This window comes from Pogonomyrmex barbatus, unplaced genomic scaffold, assembly GCF_055798465.1.
Source record: "Pogonomyrmex barbatus isolate J1 unplaced genomic scaffold, ASM5579846v1 scaffold4, whole genome shotgun sequence".
NCBI classification, from domain to species: Eukaryota; Metazoa; Arthropoda; class Insecta; order Hymenoptera; family Formicidae; genus Pogonomyrmex; species Pogonomyrmex barbatus.
In genome coordinates, this window is record NW_028297138.1 from 6,161,103 (window position 1) to 6,186,369 (window position 25,267).

Genomic DNA, 25,267 nt, shown 5'->3' on the forward strand with positions numbered 1-25,267 from the left:
AATATAATAGAAGAGTAGAATATTTCAAGAAGGAATATTTCAATTTTGAAATTGACAATTTTATGTTGCCGAAAACATATGCATTGATTGTATGACATCTGAAAGGATTGTTAATACATTATACAGAGTAATTTCTCATGAGCAAATCTAGATAGTTTATCTGCAAATTTAGATCTATAAAAATAATAAAACTATCTATTTATAATGCACATCTTCAAACATTTACCGCGCCTAGCAACTGTGAGTGTGCATAACAGTAGGCTTTCTTCTTGCGAATACATATTTATTCATTATTTTTGTTAATTAATTCAATTATGACTCATTAATTATTATAAAAATTGAAAAATGGACAGAACTTCTTTATTCAATATCTGTTTTATCTGTCTACAAGAAATCATATCGCAAATTATAATATCCTGAAATATCCTGAATACATTCTGAATGTATACGATTACAACATTATATTTTAATTATATAATGTTATTATATAATTATATTGCATTATATTTTGCAGTCGCATGGTTCAATATCTAAAACGACAGATTTGAATCGGTAATATTTAGTTCAAATTCCTCTATATTATATTATATTTTATTAGCTATATATCATAATAATCTTAGCCAATAAGGTACAGTTTCTTTTCAAATGATAAAAGTCTAAATTTTTATATTTTAATAAACATAAATTTATAAAATAACCTACTGACTCTCGAAATCTGACAATCACATTACGATAAAAGGCTAATAGAAATCAAGATCGCTGGTAACAGGTGCGTATTTATTCTTCGAAGAAAAAAATCTTTTCGCTTTATATTACATTGCAATATCTTTACCTTGGACGTTTCGGCTCAATTTTCGAATCATCTTCAGCAGTATAGTCAGTATAAGAGAACAAAGAATAATGAATTATAATCAATTATACGATTAAAATATGATGTCAAATACAACGCCAACGGATAGACGCAATCTTGATGAAGATCAGCCAAAAAAGAGAAGGGGCTCGCAACGGTTTCCAGATCGGAAGATCATAGACCAATCAAGACTTATGCGAATCTGTATATGGTATCTGTATATGGTATAAATTGTTATACACAAAGAGTGAGAAGTATATTATATTATATACCACTTCTTTGTCTTCTGGCAGTTGATCACACCATGTGAATGTCATAGAGAGATGTTTGTCACTTAGCGCAATTGATCACAAAGAAATTATTAATAAAAGCAGTGTTAGAAATTTTTTTCGTCTTGCATAATAAAATTAACAATTGTTTAAAAGGCAAAGAGCGGAAGGAGCTTCAACAATTCGGTCTTTACGAGTCATATGTGGAACTAAAATCAAATTTTTAAAACAAAACAACCCGAGGGGAATAAATACAATATAAAGATAAATCAGTAAGACTTCTCCCCTCCCGCCTCCCAGACAACAAAAAACAAACTCAGAGCCCATGGATGACGAAGGAGTTTATAATTTATTTAAGATAGAGACGTATCCATTATGTAAAAATTCCGTATCTGCTTGTAAATTGAGACTGTTTTATTGTTGTTCTATACATAACATTTCTGATATTAATCTTTTTTTGGTTGATCTTCACCATGTAATTGCAAAATTGCATCTCTTCGTTGATGTTGTTGTATTTGATACATCATGTTTTAATCATATAACTGACTATAATTCATTATTCTTTGTTCTCTTATACTGACTATACTGCTGAAGATGATTCGAAAATTGAGCAGAAACGTTCAAGGTAAAGATATTGCAATATAATATAAAGCGAAAAAATATTTTTTTCTCCGAAGAATAAATACGCACTGTTATCAGTGATCTTGACTCTTATTAGACTTTTATTGTAATGTGATTGTTTTATATTTTATTTTTATATACTGTTTTATTTTTAATTGCATTAGACATGGTTTCATATTTTATTATTTTCTATTATATTATGAAGACTTTATAAACAACATGCGTATAATTTATACGCAACACGCGTATAATTTATATAATTTATATGCAAAAAAACAACATCCATACTCCTAACACTTTATAATCTATATTCCTAACACATGTAGATTCCGAGAATATTTGCAGAATATTGCAAAAATAGATAATACGTAGATATATTCCTTTTTTATTTAAAATATACATTATAGTACAAAAATATTCTTATTTATGTCTAATTTTTTTCTTTTCCTTGGCATGTATTAAGCCTATATTTTTTATTATATGTTAAATCTGAGAAATATATATACATCTATATTTACATATTCTTTAATTATACTGAATACTTATATATATATATATATATATATATATATATGTGTAATATATTGCACAAACAATAAAAAACTTAAATACATGGATATTTTTAGTATAGTTTTTAAGAATTATATTATATATATTCAACATGCGACACATACATACATTGAACATATATGTGTATATATATATATATATATATATATATATATGTAATATATTGCACAAACAATAAAAAACTTAAATACATGGATATTTTTAGTATAGTTTTTAAGAATTATATTATATATATTCAACATGCGACACATACATACATTGAACATATATGTGTATATATATATATATATATATATATATATATATATGCTGTTTAAAAAAAAATGGAGATTTGCAATATGTAACGACATATCTTTTTTGAAAAATAACTATGTATTTTCTTTACACTAATTGATTTATCTCATTATTCTGTGCATAAAAGTATTAGAATACAGCAAAAAATCAATAGTTAACAAGATATACTTTATGTCAAATTGCATATCAAATTCAAACCTTATAACTCAAAAAGTACTTAAAAATTTTTTTATTATAGTGTTTTGAAAAGCTTTCGAGGTCAGCTAAAAGAGTATGTAATCAAAAATAGAGATTTTGTTTTAAAACAAAGTTGATTTCAAATATGACCTTTGCACGTTCACCCAAGGTCAAACTGATAAGATCAATGAATAGATCTTTTTAAATCCTATACCTTCTATTCGAAAAAATTTTCTGTTATATAAAAATTTTTTGTTATAACTTATATTTTTCGAGATATTCATAAATCCCAACCTTCTTAGGATATCTTGTGTGTGTGTGTGTGTGTGTGTGTGTGTGTGTGTGTGTGTGTGTGTGTGTGTGTGTGTGTGCTATACAAATACATAAAAATATATATATGTATAATAAATATAAAAATAGAATTGTATATGTATAAGAATATAAAAATAGAATTGTTGTTCTTCTGTAAATTTTCTAAGTTAAAATATTCTCAAAAACTGCGTTTAAATATAATATATATAATAAACTTATTCCTAAAAAATTTGACTTAATTAATTTAAATTGTTTTAAAATTTAAAAAAATTTTGAAGGTCTTAATGATTCCTGATCATGAATGGAACAAAAGAGACTCATAGATCTACATTCTTATTCAATTGATTTAAATAATTTTGATTGTCATCATATAAATTGAAAGGAAACAATCTAATAATAATAAATAATAATAATAATAAATAACATTATTTAACATATAACATTATTTAATGTTATTTGTAAACTTATTTGTGGCATAACTTGACTGATTTTAATATTATTTTCTAATTAATAGATAGATCTTATGAATCATATAATATGGAAAATTTAATAAAATTAATATAAATTTTTTTTTATGTTGAATTGTTTTTTCGACCGTGATAGATATCCTATATATAATAATCATATCGATCATATTGAAAATTTTAAAGTTTGGTGCAATGAATTGCCGCAAATGCCAAAAGAGTTCGCTCAGGTAAAATTTTTTTACTCGGAATATCCAAATGCAAAATTTACTTTTGTGTAACATAAGTCTGAAATATTGATTGATAAAGAACGCTACTACTTGAGAAACTTATGCTAATTGCTATTAGCAATTTTAATTAAATACTTGTATATGCGTGCAATTAAAGAAGGGAAATCTCTAGCGAATGTTTGTTAGAAATCTTTATTTACACACCATCCTGTTGTAAGCACTTTCTTGATAGTATAATACTATAATACTATAATTACATTATAAATTAAATTATATATTTCTATAAGAAATTTTAATATTTTAAAATAAAAGTAAAAAAATCCAAAGTAAAAACATAAAAGAGAAAAAAGTATATATTATAGCAATAATTAAAACAATACAAATATGCTGCGGCAAATGTCGAAATCTCTCAAAATTCTTACAAGTTCAGTAAACAGTAAAGTTATCACTTAAGTTTAATTAAAAAGAAAATATTATAATAAAGATTGAAAAAGTATAATCTAAATCAATATTCAAAGCTCTCGAAATTCTGAGCAACAGATGTAAATATTTTCATGAAGTTAATTAAAAATAAAAGTACTAAAAAGTCTGCTAATATAATAATAAACTTTAAATTCAGATATGTTGTCTGTTATTATAAATTAAGATAGTTTGAATTAAAAAAATTTGAAAGGAGATATTCCTTTTTTGCTATTACAAAGTAGTGTGTACCATGTATTACACAGATTATAATGATCAATGTACAAACAAAATAAAGTGAGATGAAGATGAGCTTAAGAATTAATAATAGATGACAATAAAAATTTATATATAATGATTTTATATATACAAGATTACATATCTTGTATATGTAAAATTTTTTTTAAAAGTATTTCAGAATTAAAGAATTTAAAAATTAAAATTAGAAAAATAGTGGTTTATAGTATAGTGGTGTATAGTATAGGTGGTGTATAGATATAGTATAGAAATTTATATAACTGCATTTACATGATATAACTGATAAAAATTTATTTAAATATAATGTTGCTTACAAGTGGCTTAACTTTACAAACAAAATGATATATCAAAGTATAGGCATCTCTCAATACATTTGATTCTATTTAATTTATAAATTTTTTAATTCTATTTAATTTATAAATCAAATAGTTATATTAGTGAAATTAATGATCGCAATTATATTAATTGATAATCATATAATTGTTAAAATTTGTTACGTATTGATATTTCAGTAAATATTTTTAACAGATAAGTATTTTACCATATAAAACTTTTTTTTAATAACAATATGGAACGTATAAAAATATTCATGAAACTATATTAAACAGTAAGAAATTTTATATTTTTGTTTAAAACAAACCTTAAAGCAATAAAATCTATATGTATAATATTTGTATAGATTATTGCTTCCAATTATAGCTTTGTTTTATTCATTTTCCGAGTTATTTTCAAAATTGCATCCTGAAAAAATGCATCCTTTTATTTCTTTCATAATACTTTGGGTATTTCGGAAGTGTGTATATTATGTATTTATTTCGAATATTTTATATAATATTTAATCCTTTCGTATATATTGTCTATACTAATATATTTCATTTTTACAGATCTTTATATTTCATATTTATTGACCAGATACTTTTACAATCTCACGTAATAATAACATATTGCTTACATACGTAATCATCTTTGCTTTTCTATTCTAAATCATCACAAATTATTCAGTCACTAAGTACTTTAAACTTAAGCCTCAACATTAAACAATCGTCTACGAAAATATATATATATATAAATACGCCGATAAACATTCTCGAATCCATTCTCTCTACACATTCATCCTCACATGTACATATGATGATAAACTACCTACTGACGCGTTTATGTGTATCAGACTATATAATATCAAACTATCGCGAAATGCAGTCCTGCAAGTGAGGCTAGTCACAAAATAATGAACTCTAATGTCGATTTTCTCGGCAATCAAGAATCAGTCGTTCATTCGTTTATTTGCAGTCATCAGTTCACACCTGCGTCATTCAGCCTCATTCCAGCCATCGGATGATTTTTTTTAATCGACTAGTCACGTGATTTCGCCGTTGCTTGCCTTTTATTGCCTCCATCGCTTCATCATGATGTGCACAATATCGTCGCGACACTTTTGACGATTTTGATGAGACTATTACGTAGTCTTACTCAATCGCTTTTTCCACGCGCCCATTTTCGCTCTGCGTTTCTCGCCTTTTTCCTCAGACCCGCACTACGTCCACGGGCAAACGGATGCACTTGTTATGTGACCAGCCAATTAAGGAAGGACTTCAACGATACGCTTTCGCTCTCTCCGCCCAGGCGAAAAGATCCACGCTGGGTATCGCCTCAAAATCTGTGCAACGTCTCAATTCGTTCCTAAAATATCAAAGAAACGGCATTTAATTAAGCACGTAGTGAATTTTGATTAATTTGTTGATTAAATTACGCCACAAAATTACGTCTCAAACTTACCCTGCCTGCGGTTTGAGGAACACATTGCGTTGCATGTGCGTGATGTCGTCACCATTGTCGCAGAATATTCGGGCTAGAGTAACGCTTCGCAATTGAGCCAATTGCTCTGTAACATAATAAGATAATCAATTAGATTTAAATTTCTGTAATAATATGTCTAAGCAATTATTAAGCTTACCAGGAGTGAAGGGGTACGGTTGTGTTGCGGAATCGTAGAAGAATCTGTCAGTACGACGGGATCTGGAGAACTGCTCGTAAATGAGACAGCGGAAAGTCGGGCCGACCATGCTGTCGTCTGCTGGTCTCTCTGCCATACCACCCACGACAAGATCGACGTCATTGGGATGGGAATAGATCGTTCGCAGTTTTCTCAACATCTAATAACCGTAACGACAATTACATAATAATGATTCATTTATCGCAAAAATATTAAAAAGAGCGTTTTTTTTTTCAATCTTACCTCCACAGGAATGTAATCTAAGAAATCATCGAAAGTCTTGGCAACAGGAAGCCCGCAATATCTGCGATAATAATTGTAACCTGGAAGGCCATGATCACGGCCACGTTCAATGTCCAAGCTGACAGCATCAAAGCCTAAATCATTGCCATTGCTGGTGTACAACTTGCTTGTCATCTGTAATGCAAGAATGATGATTACATCATTGTACAAGATTCTTTCTAACAATAATCACAATCCTTTTTTTGTGTGAAATAAATAGTATTTTAATGTCTTACTTACGTCTGGAATAAGACTGATGTCCATCTTCTGACTGGTTTGAGTAGCAAGACCACGAAGCAATCCGTCAAATATCTCCTCCGATTCGATTACACGTGGATTGAAAAAGTGCTCCGCTAGCTGTAACGTTCTGTTTTGTTGGCGAGAATTATCCGGCAATCTGGAATGAGAGGATCATGCAGTTTGCTATATTTGTACTTTGATATAACCAGATTTATTCTCGGCAATGCTTACATCAGATTTCCCTGCATCAGCGAATTCAGAAAACGCAGCGCTGCAGTGGCGGCTTCGTTGCTGACTGCCGGCTCGTCATCAGAGTTATAATTACGGCTATAACTATTTCCTACGGTGAGATCGATGGCCCGAGAGTACCTTCTACCCAGCACGATGGGCAGCCATTCTTTGAATGTGATATGCTGAATTTCTGCGATTACGATACGCCTGGCCTCCTGATACAACGTCTCATCCGACCAGTCCGGATTCAACATGGCAAGTTTATCGGCGACGCGATTATGTTCACGATGCCAGATTGTATGAATCACAGCTAATTGAGGATCGATGTTCACACGGTCGTCACCTGGTGGACGCGAATTTGTTAGAACGCCTTGTTACAAATCAATATCAATATTTGATTTGATGAATGTAGAATTAAGATACTCACCAGAATTATAGCAGTTTTCTCCGCATTGTGACATTTCTTCGGTATCTCCTCTCGGCAAGTACGCGTGATTGTTTTGCATATCGACACGGAGATGTCCACCTTCGAAAGTGCGAAGCTCGCGAGATTTCTTTGAGGTAGAACCGTAAATCGTGGAGCCGTCCAAAAAGTGGCTCGCTTGATTCATCTGCAAATTACATTCGAATTATCGAAGGTGCGTATAAGGTATCTTGAATAGGTCAATTTTTTAAACAATTTATTTATTTTTATACCTTTTTAAAAAACAAGAAATTTCAATGAGTTTTGATATGACAATTATTTACCTGTTCTACAGGTCCAAAAGTGCACTCCGATCTTAAGACAGGTAATGACCGAACGTAATTCATGCATCGAACGTAATGTTTGCCATAAATAGGATCGTGGTCTGGCACACTGATTGGAGAACAATCTGGATGAATATGACGCGGTGACAACGTATCACCATCTGGCTGGCAGCAAGAGATTGGTTTTCCATTTGAGACTGCAATTAAGGAATAATTTTTTAATGACCTATTGTCAATGAGAATTATCTTTGCAGCCGAATTATGTAATTTATCTATTTAATTATGATATACATATTACATTAAGATCATTTATAATCTCTAGTCTTTGAAATCAAAATTTATAGTTGCAATAACAAAGTAAAAACTTTATACGAACTCATGCATATATTATTAATTTGCCAATTGGCACAAAAGACACATTACATTTCATCAAGAAATATATATCTATTTAATCAATCAATGTCAAATGCAAGTAAAAAAATCAATTTGTTAATAAATTGCACGAATAATAAAAAAATAAATAGAAATTCTGATGATAAATATATATATATACAAATTATTTACAAATTTCATATGAATAGTAATTGAGAATAATAAATCTTATGCATCACAAATAGCACGCATCTGGCGCTATTCACGGATTTTAAATATCGAATCGTCATAAACATTGGGCTCATTTACGTGACGAAAGAGAGTCGGTCGATTTATGTTAGTTAAAATTAGTCGCTTAAATTTATAAACGTGCAGGTATGCTTACCCATCTTACGAACTGGGGTGTGGGCTATATCGTGAGCGATGAACTGGCTCCATTCCATCACAGCCAGTGTCCTGCTGGCGTCCGATTGATCGTTCGCGGTGGACAAAGCGGCGCTTACGAGCCTCGCGCTTGGCAGTGGTTTCTTTGTTTGTCCGATACGCCTCGGTTCTTGGATGCCTGCTTCCCAAACCAAACATTAGATCTCTGTCGCGTTGACAATTTCAAGTCGCAAAATCGGAGTAAATCGGTGCTACTTTATTGATACGACGTGGTGCTTTGCTTTTACCGAAAAATATCCGCGGGATAGAAGAAAGACTCGTCACCATCGAGTTGCGCGAGTAAAATCATAATGAAAAACAATACGATTCCGCGACAATTCATAAATTCGATCAGCCGAACGAATAATTGCAACGACACAGATGATATATACAAGCCTCGTTATTGTTGATTACTCCGATTTTAGCGAGCTTAAACACGCACGCGCGCGCGCGCGCGCGCGCGCGCTTAAAATGGTACGCTTGGCAGTGCAGCACGAGAGGAAACCATAATAACTATAGCTGCATAAATCTTCTGTTCTAACTATAAATAGGCGAGTGTACCGCCGGATGTGCTAATCTTGAGAACCTAACTGTGCCTATAACCTGCCTTATTCGCGCGATAAATTCAGGGAACGATCAAAGGAGTAATCTCGTCCGCATATTACGAAATCGTATATCCGGAACAAATCGTAAATTATTATTATTATTATTTACAAAGAAATTATTATCGTTAGAGAGAAATCCACATCCTACATTCGGGAAGGATGGGTAATGTCGCCCCTGGCGCTGATCGGTCCCTGAAGAGTCCTAAATCTCGTGCTGCAATGCGAGACTGCTAGCAAGTATTTCTTCGACTACACGTTCTGATGCGTTATCGAACGACGAGCCGTTTGTTGCGTTGCTGTTAAAGCAGAGATTGTGTAATTGCAGCCACGAAATAACGGCTTGTGGATGTACAATCGACGCCCTGGCATCGAAGTTACGGCCGCTCGAGTCGAAAACGCTCGCAGAAACGTCCCCGCGAAACTTATGACTTAATAGATGATCGATGAAGGCGTTCGAACGAGCGAACCGAGCTGGGAGGAAGTCCTGAATGTAACTAACTTCTAATGTATCAATAATGTGCCGTGAATGTACCGTGACAGAAGCGTTAACAATTTTTCTAGAAGCAATTTTGATGACTGTTAAAAAAACACGAGAAATTCAGCAACAAGTGAGACAAAGGGTTAAGTTCCATCTAGTAACAAATACAATGTAAAATTTAAGCTGGGGGGGGCTACTTCTACCTCTCTTGCTTACATGTCAGAGCGGATTGCGCTCATTACATATTAAATGTTACAATTAAAACTACCTATTAAGTGCGACTGATAATCGCGCATTCCCGAGCTGAGTCCCCTCGTTCGGGTACCTTCGCGTGAGTCGCGTAATTGCCGCAAATTGAACAGAAAAAAGAACTGGAACTAGTATTACATAATAAATATGATACATTATTAGGTATATCCGAATTAGTTTACATACACATTCTACTGCTGGATAGAATCTCCCGACCGGGGCACCCTATTGTAGGCAGTATATTATTTCACTGCTACACTCAGGCATTTTATGCTCTATGTGCCTTATCGCACAACAACTGTAATGCAAATCACAGAATATAATTTGTTAAGCCAATCGACGAACGTTTATCCATTAGCGCCCAAGGATCTGTGTGTGCGTGTATACGTTCTGTATGTATATGTACGTATGCACATATATGCGTTCACGTAGGTGTGTATGTATATAACGCGCACACAATCACACGCACACACGTACACACAATTACACACTGTGTGTGAATGTGTATCACGGAGGTAAGAAGTGGGGTAAGATGGGTTAGTAGGTCGAGGTTTTACTGGTAGTTGAGACTGGACATCCAAGACGCCGTTCCGCTCGGATTGTAAAGTCAAAACGGCGACTTTTCTAAAATTATAGACGATATCTCAAAAAGTAGAAAAAAAGCGCGCCGTGACGCAAATCGCGCGAGTAAGATGACTTTTATCGTATAAGATAGATACGTCTTCCTATATCAAATTAGCGTCGTGCGAGTTCCGCGTATGCAAAGTGAACTCTACACTTGACACTTTTTAATTTTATTATTATTGCGCTGTGTGTTTATACGCTGGAACTCATCGCGCAATATTATAATAAAAATATCGATTATCTTGAATGTTTTTCTTCCTATGAGCGCGATGACTGTCAAACAGTATTTATGTAATATTTCTGTTGCACATACATAATTTGCAAAATGTCGAATCCTCTCATGCATTTCTGATAAGTTATATTCTTTATATCTTAATTTAAAATTTTTGTAAAGTTCTTTATATCCTTTATATTCTCATTTTTTTTAATTTTAATGAGTGAATTCAACATTTTATCTTACAGCTTTAAACATGTCAAGACGAGAGATACACATTCTCTGTAAAGAAATATTAATTCCAGATTATTAATATATAACATTTAACTCTAGAATTGTTTGTTAATTATAATTTAAATTAATTCATTATAATTTATTATTCTTAAATTCTTAATATTCTTATTTATACGATGAGTAGTTTAAATAATTGTTTGATATTAATTTTTAATTCAACAATAAATTATATTAGCCCATTTTTCTAGAGTTAAAGTATGTTAACAAAACGCTTAATCATGAATATTAATATTCTAAAAATTCTAGCGTTTTAGAATAAATTTTCTACATTTTGAGGAGCGTGTAAAAACGCAGAAGCTATTGTGATACAACATGAAAAGACATTGACGTAATGCGAGGAATGCGATGTGTTGTTTAGTAAAGCTTTGAGTTCCATGTAACGAGAAACTCGAGAATTTTGCGACTCTGCAGAAAGGAGATACAACAATGTCGGAATTTTATCTGACCTGAGTTGGCCCAAGGTTGAAAACAAACGCATCTCTCTTTATCTACATTAGCAAAATCACAGTATGACACATGTATTATCATTTCACTGTCGACTGTCCGAGCCGATAGCGTTTAACCATCGCATTAACATCGCACGTCCGTCGTTCATTCCTGTTTCCTTTAAAACAAAAAGTTTAAACGTGACTAAACAGTTCGAACTTTTATCGCTGTATAGCGTTTGCACGATGACGCATTCCCGCGATACGTGTTTTTTGTTTTTTTTTTTTTTTTTATACATATAGCATTTAATATATATGATTGCGAACAAGCATCGCATAAAATAACACCGATTAATGTCGTGACATACGCGGTAAATATTCTCAGTTTGCGTAATTAAGATAAAAATAATAGTCGCAATCTTACAATCCAGTACAATCTTTTACATTGTTTATTATGACATACTGTCATTATTCCCTGACACTTCTGATTCGAAAAACACGCATATTTATCTTTTTTTATCTAAAAAATCTTGTTTTATTAAAGATTGATTCTATTTATAGAAGGAAATAATCCCTCCGAGGGTAGGATGGGCGAGCTTTGGATGGGAAAATGAGAAAGAGAAAGGAAAGCGCTAAACGTTCAGAGGCTGCAAATAATTGTACGATTATTATTCCACACAAATTTAACGACAAAGATTACACGAGAAGAAAGCGCGCGTTTCCAACAAATCGCTCTACTACGAAATTTCTTCCCGTACAAAGAAGGGGGGGAAAGGGGAACAAGGTTGATTCGCGCGCGGGGGCTGCTTTCGGTCCGCGACGGGATCTAAGGGGATGATGATGACTGCGCGATCAGCAATTATTTTCCTAGCGATGGCGGCCGGTATGCAATTCAAGCCTGGACGAGAGATGAGAACGATGCCATAACGCGAGCTAATGCCATTGAAATCGAGAATGGGCTAGAGAAAAGGGGAGGGGGAGGGAGCGCGATCGAAATAGGAGGCAGCTCTTACCGTCGAAGTATTGCGAGAACAGTACTCTGGTGTACGCGGTCATCGCGCTGCCCCAGCTCGGATTCTCAAGGTTGTTGCAAGTACCATCGATGCTGCGATACTTGAACGTTTCGTCACATTCCATATTATGCACCGCGGCACAAGATTCACCGAGCGGGGTGCCTCGCAGGCCCAGCGTCGATATGTAGCGGGCACAGTCATTCTTGTCTAAGCCGAACCTGTGACAAGATCCACGGAACATGTTCAGATATCGATTAAATTTTGGTACCAATTCGAAAATTAGTCACAATCACAATCACAAAACAATACTAACTGAATAATAAATTAATTATTATATCGTAAAATCGATTATTTATAAGATATTAATTAATTCATAACAGTTGTTTAATAATAGTTAAAAACATTCTAATCTAATTAAAAATAAATAAATTAAGTATAAATAAAAGAAACGATTTTTAATTAAATGGAAACGCACCTTCGACAGTTTTGTTGTACGAGATACGACGACGCCTTCGTCGCTATGATAGCGTCAATGCTCCTTTCGAAAGCATCCGTGGAAGGATAAGAATTCCAGAATTGTTTCTCGGCCGGACTTCGCGCCTCGAGTTCAATACCGGCGTTCGCGATGTTGTTCTCGAGAGTGCTCATGCGATCGATCAACGTCTGCGCGAACGCGATCGAGTTGTTCAGAGTCGCCCCATCGATTCTGGGAAATCTTCGATTTTGAAATCGACCGGTGTCCACAATGGCTTCGGAACCATAATTAGTTGGCAATCCTGAAAGCACATCTTTGAAATATTTCGAAATAATAAAATTATAATCTAAAGAGATTTATTATATGAAAACGTAATAAGAACGTATGCAAAAATATCATTTGATCAAACCTTCGAAGTTTAACCTAGGTCGTCGTTCTGAAATAAACCGATCTACTTGAGTATTACAGTATGTCTGGACTGTTTTCAAATCCATTACTAAATTGACGCGAGTCCAAAAGTAAGGTAATAGTAGATGAAGTAGTTAAAATTGCAAATTTTCTTTGAAAACTTGCATAAAACTTTGCAAGACGATGTAACGCATAGTACAACGAGCTCGAAGTACGATTTAATCGTACTATAATGTTAATTAACTGTTAATGACAGCATTAAGATATTCACGATGTATTTGCGGTGTGACAATTATATCGATGTGACTTTAGAAGTTACACATTTTTCAGACGGTAATTTTTGATCTCGCACGATTATATACTCTCAAAAAAAAAAAAAAAAAAAACATGAAAAAATACACTTTTTGTGTTATACATACAATACAATCAGACAGAATAAATTACAATTTACATTGAATAACTTCAGACCGGCAAGTTTTCTTTTTTTTTTAACATTTTTTTAACATTATGATTCATCTATGAAATATGTAGATACTCATGTATATTTTATTTTTATGTATATTTTATTTATTAAATTCTGTTGTTACGTATGTATCGTATTAATTCAATTTTGATTTCTTTTACGTGAACACAATCACTGACAGAGGAGGTACTGGTGGCAATTATATCATCACGATTCTATAAACCGTATATTTTTCAAACGGTATGTTGGTTTTGCATGTAATATTTTTAGACAAACACACGAATAATATACGCTGCGTGTTATACGTTACATAAATACAATACTCGATCAATTCAAGCAGAATAAATTACAATTTATATATTGACAACCTGGCACTTTCTCCTTTCTACATTTAATTATTTGTATAATTAATAATTATTAATATTTTTTAATAACTTTTAATTTCGAATTTCTTTTTATTTTATGTGAAATTATTTAAAACGCTCAATTGTTTGAAATAAGAAATAAGAAAGAATTATAGTATTTCTCATTATAGTATTTTCCCTTGAAACAATATTTTTGTTAGTGAGAATAATCTCGATTAAAGAGAAATAACAAATACAAGAGAGCTGATAAAACAGAATCGACCGACAGATGCAACGGAGAATCAAACGCTTTGTTAATTAATCAAAAAATTAAATTTTGCTTTTTATCAAACTTTTTATCAAAGAACTTCGCGATTATTTTATTCCTCCTACGTATCGCTCGCCAGACTAAAATGAAAATATTTACGGAAATTAAATCGTTGATGATTGCCCTCGAGCTTTCATGTTTCGCAGTCCCAAAATTTCACTACCCCGAAAAAATCCGATCGTGATGGATATACTTACCGGTGTAACTGGCAAGATAATTCTGTAGAGACTCGGGTAGCTTATGGGTGTTGATCGAATGGGAGTGACCCAGAAGTCCCATCGTCTGCAGGGACACCCAGAGGATCGCTAGAGTGGCAACGGAGCCCGCCATGACACCACCGGCTGCACAAAACGGAATGACGGACTAATGTAAGATCCCAAGACGTGCCTCCTAATACGTGACTCACACGATACGCTCTACGTTAACTTGCATGCGCGGCGCAAAGAGAACGAGTGACTCTCGTCGGGAATGAAAATGTTATATTAATATCGCGCGACTCGCCCGAAAGGATGTCACCGCGCGCCGCTTGGCTCCCGTCCCGTTAACAAATACCGGATACATATACATGTATATATGTATGGATGATCGTTGGTATGATCGTTGGTAAATTAAAGCTATCATCCATTCCCTTTTATTATAGATTAGCCATTGTAAAATACAATACAATGTCGTTATACCGCATGTTTATCGCTAAAGTATACGCGATAATCAAATCCCGATTCTCATCTCGTATTGACATTGAGCATGAATCCTTGTGTCGTTTAGAGAAATTTGTTCGGAAAAAAAAAATTGTTAAAAATTGTTTAAAAGAAAAAGTTGTTTACGGGAAAAAGTTCAAATTTATTAAATTGATTGATGTCCTTAGCGTACGTTTATTAATTTATTTGAAAGTAATTAAATTTCTAATTTCTCAATTTGACTTTCTTAGTCGTCTGATATAGATACGTTGGCTTCGTTTCATTTACCTATCATGCACCCACGTATGTGTGTGTTTGATATTCAAATAGATTTCTATTTTCTTATTCGTAGTAAGATGAAAATACTCTTAGCGTTCTCTTAGCGTTCGTTGAATATTCAGATTCTTATTAGTGAATAAGAATATTAAAAGACTCGATAAGATCTTCCAAGAAGCTTTTGATGACAAATAAATATAAATCATTCTGACCTTCGGTTTTGTTGTATCGATTTAATGAAATTTCGAAGAAATGTCATCGAAGAAAATCAAAAATTGAAGGTAATACTAAACACGCATTGTGCGGACGCAATAAAAAACCGTAGACGAATTCTTTGATCTCGATGAACTCGTAACGAAATGAAATTAGCATTCCAATGAACTGACGATGAATACTTCCAATAATATAAATATCAAATTCAAAATCAGCAAATGACAGTACGTAAGTCTTAAGCGTTTAAAAATTAAATATTTTCGCTGAAAAATTATAATCGATATAACGTAATTAAAAATAGAAATGTTCTTATCGGATGCATCGTCAAGTTTAGGGTCAAGTAAGATATGTTTAAATGTATGAGTGATTCACTTATACCCGGACGGCAAATTCTTTTCCTCGGCGACCTTCGCGCATGTTCTCTAGGTTATTTATAGACAGCGTTTTAGCGGGACTATCAGCGAAACGGTACGCCTATGTGCAATTCTTCGTTCATATCTCGTTAATATGGTAAACACGCGCGCGGTACGGCTGTTCACGTGTATTACACATGAGCCAGATGAGACTAGCTTAATTCGTTATCACGTTGATGTTGATGCTGCGTTTCTCCTTACAGCTGCATATTAGCGTTCTGATGCCACGACGAGAAGGCATTAAGAACTTAGAAGTTTCATTTACCTGATATACTCCAAAGATCAAAGTCGAGTATTAAGAAATCCAAATTATATTGTTTTGGTTGCATTTGGAGACAATTTTGTACGATATTATATCTCAAAATAAGTTAATGATAATCTGTACGGTCCAAAAAGAGAATCCAAAAGTGATCCCCAAGTTAAGGGGTTGAAAATTTTGGTTAATACGTAATGTCACATTTTCAGTAAGAATTTCATTAAATTTCCGATAATATTCGTTAAATTTTGATTTATACGTACACATGATTCTAATAGCATGACGGCAGAAATATGCTTCTCATTCTGTCATAGAACCGGCACGATTAAATTCCTCATTCCGAAAGTTGTTCTAAATTCAAAAACGATCATAGAGACGAAGAGAAAGAAAATACTTTTATATGATGTTATTGAGATACGTGACATGATGTTATTGAGATACGTGACATGAATACAAATTTGTGTCTCGATGCGCAACATCATGGAAGTTTTTTTCTATGCATATCTATCATGAACAGCACGATTCAACGTGATTACAAATGCAAGACGTGCATTCACGAGACACGTGAACAGCAATGATGACGTCGCTAATATTAGCATACACTAGTAAACACATTCCAGTTTGTTAAGGAATGACTAAATAAAAGAAACATCGATTTTTCACGTTTCTCCACAGATGCAATAAAAAATAAAAATGTCCATGATGCGACATGACGTGATATATTTGCCAATTATTCGAGTATGTTTCACGTTAGAGGCATATATCATAATTCTATCCTTTTTAAATATTCAGTGAAATATTTCAAGTTTATGAGCTGTATTCATAATCCTTATTTCAAGACTGTCTTAACGTCTAAGTAATATTTTAAGATGATAATATAGCTCAATGTTTGATTTATGATACTTTAAGTATGTACTTAAAACAGTATTAAACTTAAGAACTGATTGCGATTGAACTGACCATGAATATCAGTCTAAAAACTACTTTCATTCATTAATATATTGATAACGTTTTTTTTTATTCTATTGAGAGTCCTAAGGAACACACTGGGAAATCATTACCGGACACATGATCCATAGGCTTTTCTAATCCGTGCATTGCGTAGACCCAACGATTATTGTCGACCGGCGTGATGAGGAACATCCTTCTCCGAGGACGACGCAACCAGACGCAAGATATCTTGGCTAATTGACTCGCCAGCACGATTCGTATCTCACTGTTTTGTTCAATCCCACCCAGATTTTCACGAAAGTTCAGCCAGAAAACTCAGCGAGAAAAATACGAAACTTGTGCGGGCCTCACGACGATCACGTGATGCGCCTCGAAGTTCGTTCAGCAGATCTGCATCAGGTGAACGCGAGAAGGTGAACGCGTGCGTGGCGAACGACAAAGACGCGCTTCGAAGACGGTGAGACACAACAACGGAGTAGTCTCGTATCGCGAATACGCGGATTCCCCTCTCCAATTCCTCACCGTCTCGATTCGCGAGTCCGTTGGAGAACTCTCTTGCCTTCTCTCGTTCATTCATTATTTATGCGAATTGTCCCTGCCTCCCTCTCTCAGGGTCGACATGATCGATTTGAATTGGGATACAGCTAGTACTGATAATACCTGGTTATCCAAATACTTGGGTATATACTTGTTCGAGAGTAATGTGATGTGTGAGTAATATGATGGATAGCTGGATACTGAGGTAAAATACTTCCGAATATCCGACTATCCATAATCGGGATAATACCGGTAATAAAGATAATCCAAGTATTTCGTAAGTGTTCTTGTTAAACGTCCGCAAAATGGATGATTTGATAATGTAAATCAAATCATATTTGGGTAAAGTTTTGAGTATACGTACTTATTTAAAGCGTGCAAATAATTCAAATATCCAAAGATTTGGAAAATACTACCAGATAATAAATATAATTCAAGTATTGGATTTGGAGATTTAGATATTTTCGTCAATGAAAGGCACATTTGAATAAAAGCGTTCGAATATTTGAATAAAATTTTGTACTACTCACGATCATGTATATCTCAGTCGTAAAAAAGGTCTAACCGATTTGCGTGTGTTGACTTTTCAAGACTAAATTTACTTTGATTCTTTATTTTGAACAACAGAGACTCAGGTTCTGTTGTATCCTAGATACGTTCCTGAATACTCTACACATTGTCCGTCTCGTTTCCTCTTTCACATTTTTTTCATATGTTCTCCGAACTCATTTCCTCACACGCTAAAATCTGCTTTAGCATCTCGTTCCATTCTCGCTCTTTTTCTTTCTCATTTCGATCTCTCTCGATCACGTGCACACCGATTACGCACATCGATTCCTCAAAGGTTCTCCAGCTCAGTCTCTCCTTTGGTCTCTTCATTCATCTCGCTTCGCATGATAACTCGCTCGCGTTTCCATTGGCTCGCTACTTCCCTACCACGAGCGGGTTTACCTTATTCAACGCAGAAAAAAAAAATTCTATCACTCGGTGAGCACGTGCTCGTCCACCTCCATTCCTCCAAGCGGCTCGTTGCGTGCCGGCTTTCAGAGTGTTTCTGCCAAGTTTTCGTTTCTTCCTTCGATAATACTTTAGCTTTTTAATACGCGTCTTTTATATCGACAAGGCCAAAATTTAAATATAAAATATTTAATTACCCATATAAAAAAGTACAGAGAAAATATTTACTCCAGGTATCGCTTCTTTTTAAGACGTAATCTCTGTGTCCTTAGTAATCGAAATTTTCTTATGAACTTAATATTGTCTAAATGTTCTATTTATGTTCTAAGAAATCTTCTTTTATCATTATTTTATTTTATATGTTAAAGTTAAAAAAATATTTTGATATACGGATGTCGCGTATCAAATGTTAGAATCATAAGTCTTATCAAAGATAGAAGCGAAAAAAAGCGATAGAAGTGTAATCAGAGACAAAGATATTTTTTAGTCTTCAAAATTCTTTATTGTCCCAACAACAAAGTTGATTTTATCATGAATAAGATTTACAATCTGACTTTATATAACAGGCGATATGTAATAGCAACTTCGCACGAAATCATTTAAAGACAGAAAGAGGAATTTCATTCTTCTATATACTTTTATAGATTTTCGTTCTCTATACCTTTAGTTCTCTTTACTAGAAACTATATAGATCTTCTGCCACTTTCGTACCCAATCCCCTACAGATCTCCCAGTATTTTTCCACTACTTTCGCCGTAGAAATATACAGGGTGTACCAGAAAACACGTGCGCGCGTAATAATAATTAATAGTAATTAAATTATAATACTTTTTGCTAAATTTTTCACAGAATTTATCTTTTGGCAAAAATAGACCTAAAATGACACATGAATATTTTTAGTATTGACAAACAACTTATAACAAAAATAGCAGAAACACCTTTAAAAAGAATAGGTTCAACGATACTTCTATATTTGGCACTGAGAAGAATTGTTTCATGTGTAATACTTCCACGTGATTGGCCCAACGAACCCACAATTAAATTGTAGATTGCAATTTATTAAATCACTGTGTCGAGTGATTCGCAAAACAGCATTATATCTGCGTGAGACTTGCGAATGTGCGTGCGAATGTTATGTGGAGCCATAAAACCTCAATTGAAAAGGTATCTTTGCCAATAAAGAAATGATAGAGCGTTTATAAAGTTCTGGTATTCATTCGATTAAGCCTTGATGATAAAAGTGTTAAGGTCAACTTGAGGGAAGTTTATAAAAAGAGCGAAATGATCGATGTAATACACATATATATATATATACATATATATAAACATATATAAACATATATAAAAGTAACAAGGGTATAATAACAGATCGAACGAGCAACGTATTTTAGTTCGGAGCTATATTCATATTCCTTCTCGGAATATTTTGGTATAACCATATACATATATAAACATATATGCAACATACACAAAGATAAACGAGTTTGTAAATAACGATAAATTTTCTCGATAATATTAATAAATATTTCTACTTTGCTTTATCATCTCGTTAACAGTGAAGATAACTAGTAGATATCAATTGCGAGATTAAAAGATTCTTCTTTTTGTTTTTTTCAAGCTTCAATTCATCTAGATTAGATCACTGCAAATTAATCAAGAAGATAACGATATTAGATCATTATTAGATCTATCTTTTTTTTTTTTTTTTGAAATCGCAAGACAGCTTACTTCTGGAAAAATTAGTTTAATACCGGCACGACAGTCCTGACAGATAATCAATGGGAGTCGCCCGGTGACAGAACTTTCTCGTTGCAACGATAAACTCGTAACGATGCGCCGGGTCCCCTATTTCGACGAGTTCGCCAAGGCTTACCTAGATACGACTTCTTGCAACACTCTACTCGTAGATAGTTGTTCAGATAGTCGAACACCTCAACGCCCATCTTTTTCTCCCTGGAACAAATATCGAGCGGGCCGCGGGAGAGGCCTGCTTGCTCGCGGAAGTCAGGTCGTCGACGACGAGGCTCTTCTTACAGAGACACGTTGGCGCGCACTGACAGTGTACACAGATAACACAAATGTCCACCCCGGATCGATATACCCAGATACCGGCTCGCCCGACTTCCCTCTTTCACGCCTCTACTCGCGCACCCCCGGAACTGCGACGCGAAGATCCACTCGCAATTGGTTTCGATGCCGGTTCGACGTTTGATTTGTGAATTTCTCCTATCGAATTAATGTAAAAGGACTTTCTCCGAGCGGAGCAGCTGATCTCGAACTGCCCGATCTACCACCCGAATTCGTTTATGCGACCCCACTTATGTTCTTGTTCGAGCAAGGTTTTTCACCCTTCATTGGCGCATGCGTATTTCAGTACGAAACCAGATTTTGCGCATCGCCCTTTGCCTTAGTGCATTTGTATCAAGAATGCAGCTAATATCAACATGAAAATTATTTTGTAAAACACTTAAATATGATGATAATATTGCAAAAATGTTTGATCTAACAATCAATTTGAACATCGTATATAATTTTGAAAGCCCAACAAAATTGTTTTCAGATCTGTATCTAGCCAAATTTTTAGATTTGCCAGCAAAAGTGTTCTTTCCGAGTAGAGCTGATTGCATCGATACAAAAAAGTCTTATTTCGATATTATCGACTTTAATTTTAATAATGGTCTTTTGGTCAATTCGGAATTAACTTAATTTTTATTAAAATAAAAATATTTCAATAATTGCCGGACGACTAAAAATAGATTAAAAATAGATTAAATAAACCAAAGTAAAGAATAATAGAATTTTTTAAATGCATTTAAATAAAGTTCTATTATTCCCTTAAATTTAAAAAAATCTTTTGTAGAACTTTCAATTAAATTTTAATCAATTTAAATATTTAAATTCTTTACAATAAAATATTTACGTTTAAATAACATTCTGTAAAACTATATATGAAATAAATTTAATTATCAAATCACTGTTATTAGATATGAGTCGGAAAAATGATATGAATAATTTTGAAATAAATTAAATCTTGATCTGGATGTTTGTAAATTCTCGAAACATTAATAAAAAACAATAAAGCCGATCGAATCAGCATGTGATACGATGATGATGATGAACTTATTTTGTGATATTTCTGCCTCTCTTCTCTCATCTTTTTTTTTTATTTTTCTTTTGATAACATTAATTATATATAATTTCATTATTTTGCAAATTCGCAAATAAAAATATAATTTCCTTCACTTCGACTTTGAAAATTGAAATATCGACGAAGTTAGAAGTCAATTTATTAATCTTCAATTTCTCCAAATAAATTTTTAATTATTTTGTTATTAGTAATAAAAAAAACATTTATTTAACTGTTTGCTTATACGTGCTTTAATAAATGTTTTGAATTCAGAAAATACGTGTAAACAAATATATTAATTGTTATTTTTTTAAAAGAAAGGATTTTTATTAATTATAGCTTAGAAATATATAGCTTAAAACAACTGTGATATATAACCGGAACGTACAGAGTCATCTGAAGATAGAAGCAGATACTTTTCGGCAAACTGCAATTATCACACGATGATAAACGAAGAACTAATCAATTGAATTTTATAAATGGATTATTATAAAACATGTGCCAAATTTTTTTTCACACAAGTTTTATAATAATTATTCGATTTATTTTGTTAGTGTTACTAGATATTACTAGATATGTGTTACTAGATATAAGTATTAAATTGAATGTGAATTATGACTGCTATTTATGACCAAGTTACACTGAACTGAAATAAACTGGGTGCTATTGCTTGTTTCTGGGTTAATATTCGTAGAGTTTAAACTTGTTTAAAAATTTTTAAAGTTTTCTTTATTAAAAAAATTATTAGAAAATGGACAGTTTAATGGACTTCGCAAAGTATACTTAAGCTTATTGGATGATAACAACTAATAATTATTTCTGACAACGATATATATACGATGGTATATGTATGACGTATAGCAAACTATAATTCTGTAGATAATATAAATTTAAACATAGGATTTTATAGCGTTAATAAAATTATAGTTTATACGACAGGATTAATTTTTGGCAATGAGAATTAATTTAGACGCAACATGATATCGATTTCTCGCGCGACACCTTCAACGAATATAAAGAGCAGTTTATGAATTATTCCTGATTTGGCTCTCCATTTATGGAGAGTATAGATTATCTTGTTCAATCGACGAATCCGGATTTTGGTGCATTCTTCGATGTAAAAAGAACTGGTTTCTTTTTTCTTGATATATTAATAAATACAATACCAATAAGAACGCCTATACTCCTATTGAGTTAATTAAATATTAATTTAGTAGAAAATGTTTTACATATTTAAAAAAAAAAAATATCAAACTCTATTTACCTAACATCTCAGATTTATTTAATGCATCCAATGCATTCCGTAAACTGTCGAACGTATAATTTTATTTAATAAAACAATAATCCAATGACTAATCTCATTAGTGCAGTTCCGATCACGATCACGACCATACAGCCATTACACACTAGAAACATAGAACTACCTCTTTTTCGATTTCAACCACTGAATTTTTTTTAAGGCAAATTTAAGTCCGTACTGCAGCTGTTCGAAGTGCATTCGATTAATATATGAGCGAGGATACTCACGCAAAATAATGTTGTCTGACTGATAATTATGATGCGGGAAAACACCAATATTGTTGATACAGCAAACTGACCGCTTCGTCAGACAAGACACTCACTTTATATTGAACATTATGATTCCCGGACCCGCCTATATTCGATCCCCTTTCTTCGTCAAAACACGTTGTTACCCTGTTCTTCAGATAACGAAAAGATAACTATTCCCGGGGTCGTTCCGGGTCGAGCCTTATCCCGGATCGAGAAGAATTTATCACGACATGTGATGCGGTCACGCGCTTATATAGTCTCGAGAAATCAACGGACACACGATGACGACACGACAAATTGGAAGAAGAAATGTGTACGGCAAGTAGAGAGGGAGATATGATTCGTAGAAACAACTGCGCAAACAAAGGGCCTGATCTTTATGAATTATTTATACACAAATAGCGTCACTGCAGCACGATGCATTTCGTTAAACAGATTTTTCACTTGGCCAATACGCAGTTGCTGTTGTATTCCAGTTAACAAAAAATAAAACAACCTCCGCGAAGTATACGTTTTTATCCGGCTTTAAAAAAAATCGATAATGGTTTACTCGACTTTTACAATCGGTCGAGATGTAATGAAACACTGGCGGATGGTACATTTTGCGAGCTTGACTTACAGTGTTGCGTGACAACGGGGCAAGAAATGGGGCAATCGGGGAAAAAGCGCAATTGTGAAATACCCTGGTTTACTTGGCTGGAAAATGCGTAATAGTAAAATCCCAGATTTAATCGATACCTACTGCATTTCTCATTACGAAGAAAACGCACGTCATTAAAGCAAAAGGATCGCTTATTTGTGTACAAGGAAAAAGAATGTTTCTTATTATGCCAACGTGATTACACTTAGTACAAAAAAAATATTATTTTAATTAAATAAAATGTTTCTTATAGATTTTTGTGTTCTAAAAATTATGCCGCTAGGCCAATTTTTTCAGCATGCCACATTTTCAAAATAATTAAATTTTAATATAAAAAAATGTCTTTTTGCAATATATTTGAAGATTTTTTTTTTTTTTTTTTATAAAGATTGATACCTTGAAATTCTGATCAGAAAGATAGCAAAACTCTATTAAAATTTTTCATAACATGGAAAAAAATAAGATAACAAAATAAAAATGTCTTTTTTTATGAACAATACATTCATGACTTCTGATCAAAATTTCAAGGTATTGTTAAGCTTATTTTTTTAAATATTTTTATATATATCACAAAAAAGTCATTGTTTACATATTAATTATTTTGGAATATTTTGGAAGCCTGATGTTGGAAAAATTTAGCTGCAACATCATTTTTAGCATTCAAAAATCTGTCAAAGAAACACTTTGTTAAAATAATGTTTTGCTGTAAATTAGTATTATTTAGTATTATTCGAGACGGGAGAGAAACGTCCCGTTCCATTTTGCGACGCGTGAGCAGTGACACATATCAACAACGGGACCAACGATCCTCTTGACACACGATCTTAGAAATTATTTTCATTCACGGTGCAAAGTCTTCTTACGATAAAAGCTTATGGAAAAAACGTGTAAACGCTCTTTCGTAAGCTAGTTTAAATTGAAGCGAATGATTCCAGTGAAAGCTGATACGCGTTACTA

General features: G+C 33.1%; 1 protein-coding gene and 1 long non-coding RNA gene across 7 annotated transcripts; one reads left to right on the forward strand and one right to left on the reverse strand.

The window, feature by feature from the left end:
- Positions 1-4,769: 4,769 nt before the first annotated feature.
- Positions 4,770-23,855, reverse strand: LOC105433803 (salivary peroxidase/catechol oxidase). Of its 6 annotated transcripts, XM_089080941.1 has the most exons (14): positions 20,866-21,304; positions 17,609-17,888; positions 14,910-15,053; positions 13,170-13,482; positions 12,695-12,912; positions 8,755-8,931; positions 7,998-8,194; positions 7,678-7,861; positions 7,251-7,593; positions 7,020-7,176; positions 6,741-6,914; positions 6,459-6,657; positions 6,281-6,386; positions 4,770-6,184 (listed from the first exon to the last, which is right to left on the reverse strand). In XM_089080941.1, exons 2-14 carry the CDS (start codon positions 17,688-17,690, stop codon positions 6,097-6,099), a joined length of 2,382 nt encoding a protein of 793 aa, XP_088937067.1. In that variant the 5' UTR covers positions 17,691-17,888; positions 20,866-21,304; the 3' UTR covers positions 4,770-6,096. The 6 variants fall into 6 exon arrangements, with proteins under 6 accessions (XP_088937067.1, XP_011647552.2, XP_011647551.2 ...); XM_011649250.3 differs by lacking the exons at positions 17,609-17,888; positions 20,866-21,304 and adding an exon at positions 23,647-23,855; XM_011649249.3 differs by lacking the exon at positions 17,609-17,888 and having other exon boundaries at positions 20,866-21,305.
- On the forward strand, positions 10,683-12,090 carry LOC148935771 (uncharacterized). Its single transcript, XR_016140186.1, has 2 exons — positions 10,683-10,811; positions 11,503-12,090. It is a non-coding gene; the product is annotated as an uncharacterized LOC148935771 (long non-coding RNA).
- Positions 23,856-25,267: the final 1,412 nt, after the last annotated feature.